Genomic DNA, 13,827 nt, shown 5'->3' with positions numbered 1-13,827 from the left:
GCCGGTTTCATAATAGATTTCAGTGCATGGCCTCTGAATTTCACATTGTGAAAGTCCCAGCCCTCGTTGACACCATAGCAAGTACGACATGGCGCTGCTATCAGGGAACACGGAATTGGAGGCAGCCGTCCTTGGCAGCCACTTAAGTGCATTGACGAAGCAAAACATTCAGGAGTATTGCTTATTGTGATTGTTGTAGACAAAGGAATTTTAATAATTTAGGACAGATTTCACAGTGATGCCGTATTGATCTCGCTGTGCTTTACAAAGCTTTCACAATCTTCATTAAACTATCGGAAAATGGCCGCCTGTACAGCGTCTCCATTAGGATCACTTAGCCTGGTGGACAAGTAGGATAATGTGTACACTCTTTCCTGCTCTGCTTCTGACGATTTCCCTCTGTGTATTACAAAGATTTAAAATTGTGTTACTGAGGAAAGGCAGGTAAATAAATCAATGGGTACAGGTCCACTTAGCGAGACCGCCAGGCCTTGCACAGTCTGCAATTCCCTAAAAGACCGTCTTCCGTTAAGACATACGCTCAGGAAGGGACTGAGCAAACCAATATTTCAGGGTAACAACACATAACTGACCAACAACCCGTGTCACAAATTATGACTTTTCACATCAAATTGTTTGTCTAGTACGACGAGGTACATTTTTGCGGGGAAAATATGTGTGAAATTGTGTGTTCTGCAAGTTGTGACTGACATTGCTTGAAACTACCACCTGTACCATACATCATTAAAGTGGCCCACAGAAGCCCAGAAACGTATCCTCTATTTGCCTAGAAAAGTGGGCAACACTGGCATGGGGCAGAGGCACAGCAGGCATTGTCCTAGTTCTCTATTGGCCAGTCCAAGCTAGGCTGTAGATGTTCTCTAAATACTGTTTGCCGGCGTCCATGCCCTCCACCAAAGAAACGCGCATGCGCACTACTGGGGCGCCCATTTTGTTTCTTATTCGACACACTGCTAGGCCTCGTTGCTTGTCTGTCATGTCTTCCTTTACCCAAATGCGTCCTTCTTGTCTTATTTCTACAGAGTGCCATTGTAACATTTATGGCTCAGCCCATGACCGCTGTAAGGACACTGGATGGTGTGAGTGTAAGGAGGGAGCAACAGGGCCTAAATGTGATGATTGCCTGAGGGGCTATTTCTGGCACAGAGGATGTCAACGTAAGTAGTTCTGTGAGCTGGCCTTCTCCCGCTGCTTGGCGGCCTTCGCTTCTGTTTGCCAGCATGTGCAGCTCTTGTGCCCCGAACCGAACAAAGAGCAGCGACTTCGTTTTAAATCAAATGTTAATGCCTGAACCTACACTGAGATGTTTTTAAATGAGCTAGGGCAAGGAATCGACTTCCTGTTGCTCATTTAATTTCAGTCTGCTTTTAGTGCCCTCTCCCCTCCCTCCACTCCCCATCCCGCAGCTGAAGCCTGGGAGTGCTTCCATTAAAAAAAATGCAGATCTCTGCGCTTGGCAAGCTATACATTAAAGTGCTCAGAGTGAAACTATCGCCATGTAGGAACAGCACGAAACGCACTTGTTATTAGCAAGCGACTAAAGGTGATGTCCTAGCCGTGCATGTTAACACAGTCCTCCCTTTGAATGCTGCCCTTTGGTATAACTTCAAAATCTTTGCTCATTAATTAGGTGACATCAGTGTGATAAATAACGGCCACGGAGTAATTCATTAGCTGTCGATGTCGTCGTGGAGCCGAGCAGAAAAACCGATGGCTCTTAAGCAGTTCAATCGTCGCTCACTTTCAGCATTTCCTAATTATAGACGTCGAGGTTAATTTTTAATTGACGACACTGTTTGATTTTAAATTAGATGTGTGCCAGATTGCGCTGGAGGCCACTTTGCTCTCCCTTTAGCCTCACTTCACTTGTGCTCCACCACCCTCTACTGGTGCACGCTGCAAAGGTGCCTCCACAGTGGAAGAGCAATGCTTTCAGATTCTTTGTGCCGGAATGGTATCTGGCTTGCACCGCACACACCCTGCGCGGGGCCGCCTTAGGAGTATGCCGGTAACAATACAAACATACACCTAATTATTAATTGGGATTGCATGGGATACTTGCCACAAGGGATGCATGCATGGAAAGAGTCTTTGTTTTTGTTCTTAATCAAAGAACAGGATGTCATTTCGAGCAGGCTCTATCAGAGAGCAGAGGCAGTCCTTGGATAAGGTACCTTCACGCAAGGGCACGGTTGCATTGAGTGACGAGTGCCAGCTGGAGGAGGGGAAAGAAGAGGCACATTAACCAAGCACAGAGAATGGAGGGCATTTAAACATGTTCAACATTTGGAGTCTGAGGCCAGTATGTACATATTTACAAATTGCATTCTGAGTCAGAGGGCAGAATACAAGAGAGGTGGGTTGGGTGGTTTCGTTAGGAGGATAGAGGGACTTGTGGTGCTCCTTCCGAATACTGCTGGGTTAAATATGGGTAGTTTACCACATACTTTCCATAGAAAGAACTTCAATTGGGAAACATGTTGTTCTTTCACTGCATACCATGCTGTAAATATCCCATGTGATCCCACCCATAATTAGGTAGCGTATTAAGACGAGGAGCTGTGCATAATACCCTGCCAGGTTTTTACTGATAATGTTCTTAATCAGGCCCCCACTGGAACCTTAGTCAACTCATCGTACCTGTTTCCTCTGTCACATCTGCTGGGAGGTTTGTTTTTTCATTTAAAGTCCTTTCTGGGAAACATGTTTTTTTTTAAATTTTCTCTCCCCAATCTAGTGACATCTGATGACTTCTGGTTCCAGGTGTGAGACAATAATTTTTTGTGTGTACAAGGTTTATTCAATGCGGGAGCAGTAATGTCACTTTAATACAACCCATTGTCCATTTCCTTCTGTGTCAAACTTTAGATTCTTGGTCTTCTTTGGGTGTGTGTGGTTTACAATCAGATCCATTTGTTGTAGCCCATCTTTAACTCTCTTTTTTATATGCCTCTCTCCCGCTGTCGATCTGGGTCCAATCTGAATCTCAGTGCTACAAACCAAATGAGGACCTGCTGTTGATGAGCCTGAACTCCCCAGCAAATATTCACATTCGTCTTGCTCACTTCCCAGCCATGTCATCCGTTGTGGGCCTGTTAACATGATAAATCAAATAAGATCTTTCTGTTTGACATTCAAGACCGTGGGCCTCATTTTTGAGTTGGGCGGTATCCTGGCACTAATTGCGCCAGGACACCACCAATACTATCAACATTACCGCAACCCGGTGCGGCGCAATTTGCACCAGATCCCGATTTGCAGGGGGGAGGTAAATTGCAGAGTCCTTTGATGTGTTGTGCTCCAGCTTGCAGAACACATCTCATGGGTGCCAGGGGAGTCGGCGGAAGACCTTCCTAAATGGCATTGCCACCATCGAGGTCGGACAAGGCCAAGGCTTAGACAGCTAATCTGAAGTTGTTTTATGGAATGAATGGGTTGATTTTCTGCAGGAGAGAAAGTTGATACCAAACAGTGTGTGTCTTCCATGCTTTGGGCTGTTTGAAGGAGGGGTGTCTATTGATGTCGAACCCAAGGGACTTGGTGCAGCTGGCCAGTTGGGATGTGTAGCCCTTGAGGTGCATAGCAGAGAACCAAGTCTGGATGTTAGGGTGTTCAGTGTTGGTGGTCAACAGTAGAAATTCAGTCTTGGATGGGTTGAGCACTGGATAGCCGCAACTGGATCAGTGTGAGGTAGGCCTTCAATGGAGGATAGCTTGAGGTGCAGCTGTGTGCCATCTATGTGTTGGTGGATGTAGATGTGTGGTGAAACGGTTTATTCACCTTCAACACAGGGAGTTCCTTCCCTCCCCACTCAAGGTGTCACGCAACAAACTCTTAAGCAAATTATTGTATTCAGCCCTATCCCCAATTCATCTAAAACCCCTGGGATCCCTCCCCCTGAGCTACCAATGAGCCAAGAACCAGGCCAGTGTACAGGAACTATGTATAGGTTTATTTGGATTAAAGGTTATGAAACTGGCACTGAAAAGTCAAACACCACTTTTTTCATGGCACAGCACAATAAACTTCTCGAAACATAAATAAATCACAGAAGTGATTTGAAAAGACCACACATCACAATTCTTTACTCTCTACAAATTATACTTCAAGAAATAATTGGCACTGGTCAGTGAACACATTGATAGATGTAATGCTGTGCAATTTCGATGTTCCTGCATGCTAAAAAGGCTAGCTAGTTTATTTTTACAAATGGGTGCAAATGCATTTTGCAATTATTATTTCACCCATACTTTCACTTTAAAATAAACATAGGGTGATTTTGTGTTTTATTTCAGGACACACCCCCCCCCACCACCTACTATGGTCTGGGTTGGGGAAGTCTGACAGAAAAATTGGAATGATCTGTGAATTTTGGATTTTAGAACCCCTCCACTGAAAGGCCTGTGTTGGGGAAGTTGGATGGTAAAATTAAGATGATTTGAGAATTTAGGATTTTCAGCCCCCCCCACTAAAAGGCAGATGTTAGAGGAAAGTTGGACAAAATGATTGAACCGATTTAAGAACAAAGGCACCCCTCTTCATTAAAGAAGTCAGGGGCACACTTAGAAGTGTGCTTTGTTAATTTTTCGAAAATCTAACAAAAATCACCCCATATTGTTGCACCATAGGGGGAATTAATTAAATTAATCTTTCTAGTTAAGTAGGCTAAGGATCTACACAGTTTTGCCCCCACCCACTATAAATGGAAGGAATTTAAGGCAAACAGATTCCCCCACCATTTGGTTTCCCACGGCTCAGTTCTACTTACATAGAAAGCCTCTATTTAATGTACAAGAATGCCAGGTGCATTTCAAGACACTGGAAAGATAGGGCAGGGGTCTGGTCACTCCACTCTCAAGGATGGCCTCCTGCTCCCCACCATAGGACACCATCAGCTTTTAGGCCTTCCTTGAAATAGCTCCATCCAGATGCACTCTCAGCAATCTCCTCTGCTGTTTCTGTGCAGCTCTCAGATGGAAAGTTTCAGCAGCCCACCTGATGGTACATTTGCGAAGCTCTCTCCCTTCCTGCTAGCGCAGTTCCCCTTACATAGCAGAGATGGCACCACCACATTTACAATCTTGGGGATGTTCCCTGCAAGGGTTCGCACAACTAGGATTGGACAGTTGCCCTTTGCTCTACTCCCAAACCCAGCCTCCTGCTCAGGATTGGTTTAGAGGCCTGGAGCAACATATGGCAATTATTTGCAATACCCATTTGTTCTATCAAGTTTTGGCAAAAATCTAGTTATGTGACAAAACCTCACAATTTCACTTGCAGCTACCATAAAATATATATTTTCTGATTCAGCTAATCATGGGGAATTAAATAAGATGACAGTCAAGGCTGTGTGGCAATTGTCTGTCATTGTTAGAAAAATTGAATTTATTGCCCATATTCCTTATTTTACTCCCCCGTTCACCAACTCCCAAATTTGAAACATTTCCAGATCAGCCAGCAATCCATTTTAGATGGCCATTACAGTTCCCTGAGTCGCACATGGAGGAATTTTATATCTCCAAAATCAGCTAGAAATTACAAAAAATGCCACATAAATAAAGAAAATCTGACTTATGGTTGCTGGGAAAAAGGCCTAAATGATAATACTCCTTTTAAATTAATAGTAAATCTTCATGTGGGAAACATGGCAATTTTCCTGCCTCCAGGCCATTTGTTTTCACTGGGCCCACCTTTAACCAGAGTTTGTTTCATCAGTCTCTTTGTATTGGAAGCTTCGTCTTTGTAGTTGGAGATTCAGCCTCTTTAATGTGTAGCCCCCTGTCTTGACACCTTCCGTCTACATTTTGGTCATGTTCCAGTCAAGCCAGTTCTCTCTGCACAGAGCCCAGCCTTCAGGGACAACACTTTTCAGGAAGGCCACATTTCATTCCATTTGTAAACACTAGGATGCCATCCTTCCAGTGGGGAAGTTTTTTGTGGCATGTGTCCCACAGCCAGCAAAAAGGATTACTTCTGGCCTACATAAACCTTTCCATGGAAAACAAAGTGGGCTTTTCTTTTCAAATGTCTGCTGATATTTTGCATGTGAAACATAATATACATTACTTTTTGTCAACACACACAATGGGGCTCATTATAATGTTACTGGTCCAGAAACAAGGGTGCTGGTAAGCTCACCGGCACCCTTGTTCCCAGACCGGCAAACTACAAGTCTGCCTGCCAGAGCTGCTGTGCCCGACAGGTCTGACCCTGCTGGGCGCTGCAGCCACGGTAGGCAGACTTGTCATGGGAGCACTGGCACCGTTGCTAATGTCGAACCCAAGGGACTTGGTGCAGAGCCCATTGGCACCGGGAAGTGAGACGCCAGTAAATTATTATGGGTCCAGCGGACCCGTAATGAGGTCTCTTGTCTTTTCCCTGACATTTTTCTGTAAGCAGTAGTACATTTTTCACATTTAAACTGCAAACATACATGCAAAGACGTGTTTGTGTCAGTGTTTGACAATCCTCCTTTTCATGTAAAAGGAACCTTTGATGTTCTTCTTGCTTTGTGACTTAAAATGCAGTTTTTCTGTTGGTAATGATTGGTAGGCCTTTTCACATGGTCCTTCTAGTTTAACTTCAAAATTACACATGTAAAGCCGTTTTTGGGTCGGCGTTTAAAAATCCTGCTCTTCATTTGAAAGGAACCTTCAGTTTTCACTTGCAGCCACACACGTAAAGCCGTTTTTGAGTCAGTGTTGAAAAATCCTGCTTTTCATGTGAAAGGGACCTTCAGTTTGGGGTCTTTAAATGCACCTCACATGCCCTCTCTTCTGTTCCTCCATGACTATTTGGGGATGAAGAGCACGGCAGAGTGGGTTTAATTATGCATCCCCTTTTGTTTGTATTCCCCTTTCTGTTGGAGCCCATCTGGATAAATTTCCCAATTTCCTGCATGAGGGAGAGGGCACTTCAGCCTCCTCTTCCACCTTTTGGTTGGGTGTGTAGCATGGCTTCCCCTTTCTTCCTTCATTATAGATTGAGCACTCCAGCCTTCTCTTCCATCTTTGGGTCGGGGTGTAGCATGGCACCTCCTTTCCTTCCTTCTTCCCAGGGTTCCTGGGGTTCTGACCGGACTCCCCTTTCTCTTCCAAGCTGGAAATGAAGGTGGTTATTTATCTAACAAGTAGAAAAAATAGAGGTTCAGTACTTTATACACTACTATATTTCCATAGACAATTTCCATAGAATCAAAAACAACAACAGCACACAGGTATAAAACGACATTTTCACCATTTCACCAAACATATAAATATATTTTTTCCATCTGATATTTCAACCTCCATTTCATTCTTCAGAGGGTACCTCTGCTCGAATTTCAATTAGCTCCTCAATCAGTCGTAACGCATGTCTGGGATGACAGCTTTTCAACTGATTGATGTGGAGCCATATTTCTTCTGTCTTTTCTCCTTTTGGGATGCAGATCTTCTAGGCAACAGGTCCTATTTTATCCACAATTTCAAAGGCACCATGCCAAGATGGAAGGAATTTCCACTCCTTGGCCTCCTTCATTTCAAAATTGTACAGGTAAACATTGTCCCCTGCTTCATATTATTTCTTGGTGGTTTTTAGAACATAATAGGTCTTCATTCCTTCACCCGATTTATCTAAATTGCGCTGAGCATATACAAAAGCATGCTGGAGATGCTACCTTAAATTTTCAATTTTCAATGTACTCATGAGTAGTGGACGCATTTATCAGTATATGCTCCTGAGTTCGGTAGAGCAGATGCTGCGGTGACACAATTTCTTATCCGGTCATGAGCTCAAATGGAGACATCTTTGTTGCAGAAGATGGTGCAGTCCTAATAGTCATCAGGACAAGCGGTAATCGGATGTCCCAACTGGGCCCAGAGTCTGCCACAACCTTCTTTAAGATACTCACAATTGTTTTGTTGTATCTCTCCAACCCCTGCTAAGGGGCTGGGTGGTAGGCAATGTGGAGTTTTCTTTTCTACCCCTAAAATCTCCCACATCTTTGCCATCACCTCACTGGTAAAATGGCTTTCTCTGTCCGACTTAATCCTTTAAGGGAGGCCGAAACTAGAGAAGATGTGGTTAATCATCAGTGCAACAGCTGTCTCCAGTTTACAACTCAGGCTGGAAGACATTATACCCACTTTGTGAACAAGCATGTCACAGTCAACATGTACATCATTGTGGTCATAAGCTGTGCAGCAGGGGGTACACAATTAAGGTGGCTTTAGCTGAATTTCTGGGGGTTTACTGCGTCAAGTTTTCACCTTAACATCCCTGCAACTAAAGGTTTTCCTTGAATTTCCTTCAAACATTTTTTATTATATGGGGGAGACCCTCTGCCCCCCACTTCCCCTACCTTATCCTATCCCCTTTCCCCACCACATCTATGTTTTAAAATGTACCCACTTACCCAACCGAATTTGAATATTTCTTTTCCCAAAGATTTCACATTAGGTGACAATGTTTTCAGTGAAATGCACTGATAGGTAGTAAAACCCTACAACTGAGACAGTACAAAACTCCACTCTTAGCATAAGGCTGTATCACTTGATTATTTGGTAGCATGGACAGAACAGCCACGCTTATCTTAGGAGGGAGAGAGGGCTGTCGGAAGGTACAAAGAACTTGTAGTATTACAAGGGTTCAACAGAAACACTTAAAATCAGAAGTATTATAAAAAAATGAGTTTTATTATGAATACAATTAGGCCAAGTTAAGTCTTGGGGTAAGCACTTTGTCATAGAGTCATAAACACCTTATAAAAGCACAACACAATGCTTGAAGGTACATAGACCAAAGCATAAACCTTCTTCTGAATAAATAACAGTAATTCCAGGGAAGTTTAAACTTTTCAAACACATTTAGTATAGGAACAAATATTCATGGGGAGTAAAACCATCGGTTATATTTAGATTGCTAGACAGTAAGTCAAGGGTAGTAGACCCTGTCAGTCATGCAGTGACACTAGTTAAGGAATCACTTAGTAAACCAACCATGTTACCAGGATACCTTTCTGAATAGTGGAACATAAATTCATGGAACAGTATAAACCTATAACTGCCTTCAGGATTACATGTAGTTATACCAGGTGAGTAAGACCTTATGGTGTAATATACAATTACAGTTGCTTTTCAGAGCAGTGGAACACAGACTAAGGTAAGCAATAACTTTCTACACTAATTTAGGATTGCACCAGGCAGACCAAGTTCACCTACACCTACAGGACACTTACTAAGTATGGCACACAGCTATTCAAGGCAGGTAAAACCTAAGGCAGACTTATTCTGGACATGCTAAACAGCAGGCCCGGGGAAGCAAAACCCAGTTGGTATACTTTTACATTTGTATCCTAAAAGAAATAGTAAAGTGAAGTCAACAGGATTACCTTTGGGGAAGAGGCACAATCAAGTCACAGGGAAGTAAAATAACCTTATACATAATTTTCAGAATGGCAAAACACTTTCAAGGTAAATAAGAACGTGTGTAACTGCTCACTCTCAGAGTGTCAGTTACCAACCAACTCTTTTACAAATAAGTACACTTTTAAACACGTGTTCTCTTTTCTAAGCAACAGGCCCAAACCTTAGAAGTTGTTTCCCTATTCCTGGAGCATGAGTGTTCTCATGCCCCATGAAGGGGGGTCACTAGATCTCTAGTGTCCAATAGGCAGTTCAGGATAGGCACAGAATAGCAAAAGGCAGAGTTCCTAAGGAAGACTGTTCAAACAAGTAAGTATCTCACTTTAGAGTGGTTGAAAGGGTCCAGGACTTCTTAGAAGACACTCTAGGAGGATTCCAGCAGTGGGCCTGGGTGAACTAGATGAGAGGACTCCCAATCACAGGAAACACCCCAAAGCTACACAGGAATCACAACATCTTTAGGTAAGTAAATAGCCCAGCCAACACCATACCTCAGCACAGAAGAAGAGTTTGCAGTGGAAAGAGACCTCAGGATCTGCAGCCAAAAGCCTGGCCGATGAATTCCTTGTCATGAAAACCGAAGACAGGACACGAAAATGGATTTTGCAGTAGGGATCAACAGGGAACGCTGCAGGCAAGAGTTTCTTCATTGCTGGGTGTGCTTCTCTGGTTTTGACACCCTGTTCAAGAGCCAGAAGATGACTGTATATCGCTGGTTGGGTTCTCATCACTTTCAAGGTCCAGCACTCTGTTGAGGGGAATTGTCAGACTCGATTCCCATTTCTGGAGGCCCAGCAGGATTTCACCAATGTTTCACCTTGATTCGGAATTTGAAAGAATGTGCACCGCACAATGGCTTGAGGTCCAGGGTATTGGTGTATTGGAGCCCGGCAAGGTTGCAGCATGTTGTGGGATAGCTCAAAATGCAGATCCTCTTCAGTCTAGTGGATCTAACTAAACTCTGGGTTAGGGTAATCATTTCTGGAGTCCCCAGGTTCCTTGGAAAACAAGGTTACAGCTGGCTCCGGTTGCACAGCAGGCTCTCTGGTCACTGTGTTTTCTTCATCTTTCTCTTCAGATTCAGGTCCAGTGGTTGACTTGTCAGCAGCTTCCAGGTTCAGAATATTTAACATTAACTTCAGCACCACTTCTGCTATATCTCCCTGCATTTTACAGAAAGGGACTGTCTGGCTGCCCATTGAGACTGGGCTCCTTTCAGGCAAAGTGAAAGATAAAGGGGTGCAGAGATTTGGACTCCTACCTCGCTTCCTGCTTTTCAGACACTTTGGAGCCTTGGCAGGGAATACAAAGGATTCCTGCCAAAGAAAAAAACTCCCTCTGAAGTCCTGCTCACCTAGAATGGCAAGGGAATACCTCGGAAACTACAAACAAGCAAGAAATGGCAAAAAACGAAGGAGCACACATTTTAGAGAAATGGGGACCCTTCTGTGCATTTCAGAGGCTGAATTAACAGCCTGCGAGTAAACATGACTAAAAGTCATGAATGTGAAACTACTGTCACCAGCCAATAAGGAGAACTAGCAATTTAACATAAATGTTACAGGTAAGTAAAAAGGGGATACATTGTATCCCCCAACACTCCACATAAGGTTGGGTGTGCTGGCTCACTATATAAAATGTAAAGGGGGATGAAAATTCCTCTTTACTACTTGAGAACTGTAGTTCTCACAACTTTAGCCATAAGAAATGTAAAAAGGGAGCCCCACAGGGCAACCCAGCAACACTAGAGTATATATCTCAAAAGGTTGTCAAAGAGGATACAATCAAAAATACACTATGGAGAGTCATACAAATGACACCCATAAAAAGAGTAAAAGGAACTGTGAGTTTGGGTAAAGTTTCCCCTCTTACTGAGTTATAGGGAAAAATAATCCACCAGTCCAGCAAAAAGTGCTAGGGTCTCACAAGCGAGGGAGACTTAATACTAAAGTTAAACTCTTACCTAACAATGTGCAAGACACAAGCAGCATGAAAATGCCAGAGTTTAGTTGATGAGTGGCAGTACACCCGAGAGGTGAAGTTAAAGTGAGTTTCACATTGATGCAATTCGATATAGACCCAAACATTCAAAATTATGACACAGATGTGAAGTGTGCTGCAACTAATGCAATCATTGGAAATTACTTTACCAGCAGGGACTAAAATAAAGAGCGTAAGGTCACAGATCACATCTCTATTTTTTTTGTGCTTACCTGATCTCTTAGCCTGAACCATTTAATCACATTGATGAAATGTCCCATAGAATCTCACCCTGAGAACAAATAGAACAAGAATAAACATTTTAGTAAGCCGTTTGATTTTCTTACAATACAGATTTCTCAATGACCACCTTTACCATCAAAAAAATCTATTTGAGTGTGATATAAATAAATGTCTCATTTTATCAACATCTCCATAATTTGTGTGAAAAAGAAACGTAATCCATGTGATGATATTTCTCGATGCTCAATCAGAGAAAAGAGGACAGGTTATGAATGGGGTTTTAACCCGAATTTCCAAAATTAGACATCAGTAGTAATGCAGAGAAAACTAGGCAAAAATCATTAGGGTTAATACTAGACTGTTCACTATCCATGATTCCACACACTAGTACTTTGATGAGCTCTCCTCATTTCCAACTCATGTTTCTTAGGCAGCTTTTGACCCCCTTTTTATCCAATTCCCCCTGCACTATCATAGCCAGGGTTATAATTCAGTCAAAGGTGGACAAACCGTCTTTGTGCTGAATCCACCAAATATATAATACAACGTATGCACACTCTCCAGAAAATGACTGCTTGCAATTTGAGGCAAGATCACATGACTCCAGTTTTAAAGAGGCTCTACAGCTCCCTGTTGAAACCAGGGTCATACTCAAACTATTGGCAATGATCCACGAGTCCTTGTTTGTTGTACCCCTTAAGAAAGGAGAACGCAGTTCACCAGGTTCCTGCCTGGCAGATCCCTCAGATCTTCATCATGTTTTCTTCTATCGGTGTAGACGTTTCATAGATCGCGGCACTTTGGTAAATCCAATACCGTTTTTTTCATTAATCTTGAATATCCTTCTACTGGATTGGTTTGATGTATTGAGTGCTGCCAAACCTTTTTTATGTAGTTGCTCCAATCATTACTGAAATTAAAATTTAAAGTGTGGCACTCCTGGACATTAGGAGACCACCTCATCACAAACTAGTAGCAGGATTCTCTTGTCCAGAGGAATTTATAATAAACCTGAAATCCTATTCAAAGTAACATGTGTCCCTATTCTATTAAGGCTATGGATGAACTATTTAAAGCATAAATACTTGAACACAGCTGTGTGTGGGCCTGGCCTCTTTTTCAGGACCCCATATCACATAAGAAAGCATTTACTATACTTTTTCAAAAGGGCAGGCTCAGTCAGTCTGAGAAAGGGAAAATTGCATTTGTATGGGAATTTGATGGGTCCTTTAAAAATGTGGATAGAAAATAAATATCCTGCCAGTAAACATTGGCTGAGGCTTATCACTGACAAGACAGAGGTGATGGTAGTGGGGGCTGAGGGTGACAGATGCTGAACTCCAGGGCTTTCTATTTTGGGCTTCTGTGATGCAGCCTCTTCTGTGTCCAGATTATTCTGGAAAAAACCTTGAAGATATTGCCATAGATGCTGATGGAGCTTAGAGCTACTGCAGTTTCTGCTCTTGTTTCATCATGGTTAATCTATGGCAAATGTACTTGTTTGGGATTAGCCAATGATCTGCTTCACCACATTCAAATTATTAAAACATGCCATAGCATCAGTGTGCCTGGGAGTTCTTTCCCATACCGCCTTAAAATCTTTTAATGGCTAAGCTTCATTGATTTCCTGTCTGTGAAAGGGTTACGTTCAATGGTTTATGCCTGGCACATCAAGCCCTTCCTTCATGGATCTGGTCCCACACTACTGACGCTCAAATTGGTTCCGTTTAGTCCAATGTGAAATCTCAATCCTTCTAATCAATAATTGTTGGTGAGCCCTTGGTTTCATCAATCACAGCTGGGTATATGCTTATTTTCTAGTTGTGTCCCTTCTCCGTGGAACAGTATTCCTTAGCTATCTGAAGTTTGAATAATTTTCTCTCTTTCTGGTGCACTCTGAAGACATTTCTTTTTGCATGCTAATTGATTTTTCACTTCTCTGGCTGGCTGCATGGAGCCTTCTCTGGTGACCAGTCACTGTATAAAACTAAAGCCATACTCATACCCAATCTAGTACATACCATTGAGGTGCCTATGGTCCTGGTCATGTCCCATAGCGATGTGGACATTTTACAATATGTTTAATTACCTACCAGCTCACACCAGCAACATAAAGACTATGGTGGGCCTTACAAAACAGAAATCGATTTCCACAGACATGCAGAAGTCTCACCTTTCAAAT

At 42.8% G+C, this 13,827-nt stretch overlaps 1 protein-coding gene across 12 annotated transcripts in view; it reads left to right on the top strand.

Moving 5' to 3' along the window:
* The window catches only part of NTNG1 (netrin G1), a 978,539-nt gene that overhangs the window by 801,818 nt on the left and 162,894 nt on the right, over nucleotides 1–13,827 (top strand). For 4 of the 12 annotated variants that reach the window (XM_069641883.1, XM_069641881.1, XM_069641880.1 and 1 more), the window contains one exon: nucleotides 1,044–1,178. The exons of the other annotated variants lie outside the window; for them this stretch is intronic. In XM_069641883.1, the coding sequence (XP_069497984.1) occupies nucleotides 1,044–1,178 (135 nt within the window). The remainder of the gene's footprint in view (nucleotides 1–1,043; nucleotides 1,179–13,827) is intronic. 12 annotated transcript variants of the gene reach the window in all.

This window comes from Ambystoma mexicanum, chromosome 1q (genome assembly GCF_040938575.1).
Source record: "Ambystoma mexicanum isolate Mex_15411 chromosome 1q, UKY_AmexF1_1, whole genome shotgun sequence".
Classification (NCBI taxonomy): Eukaryota; Metazoa; Chordata; class Amphibia; order Caudata; family Ambystomatidae; genus Ambystoma; species Ambystoma mexicanum.
The sequence above is the reverse complement of the archived record's forward strand: the minus strand, read 5'-3'. Positions and strand labels throughout refer to the sequence as shown.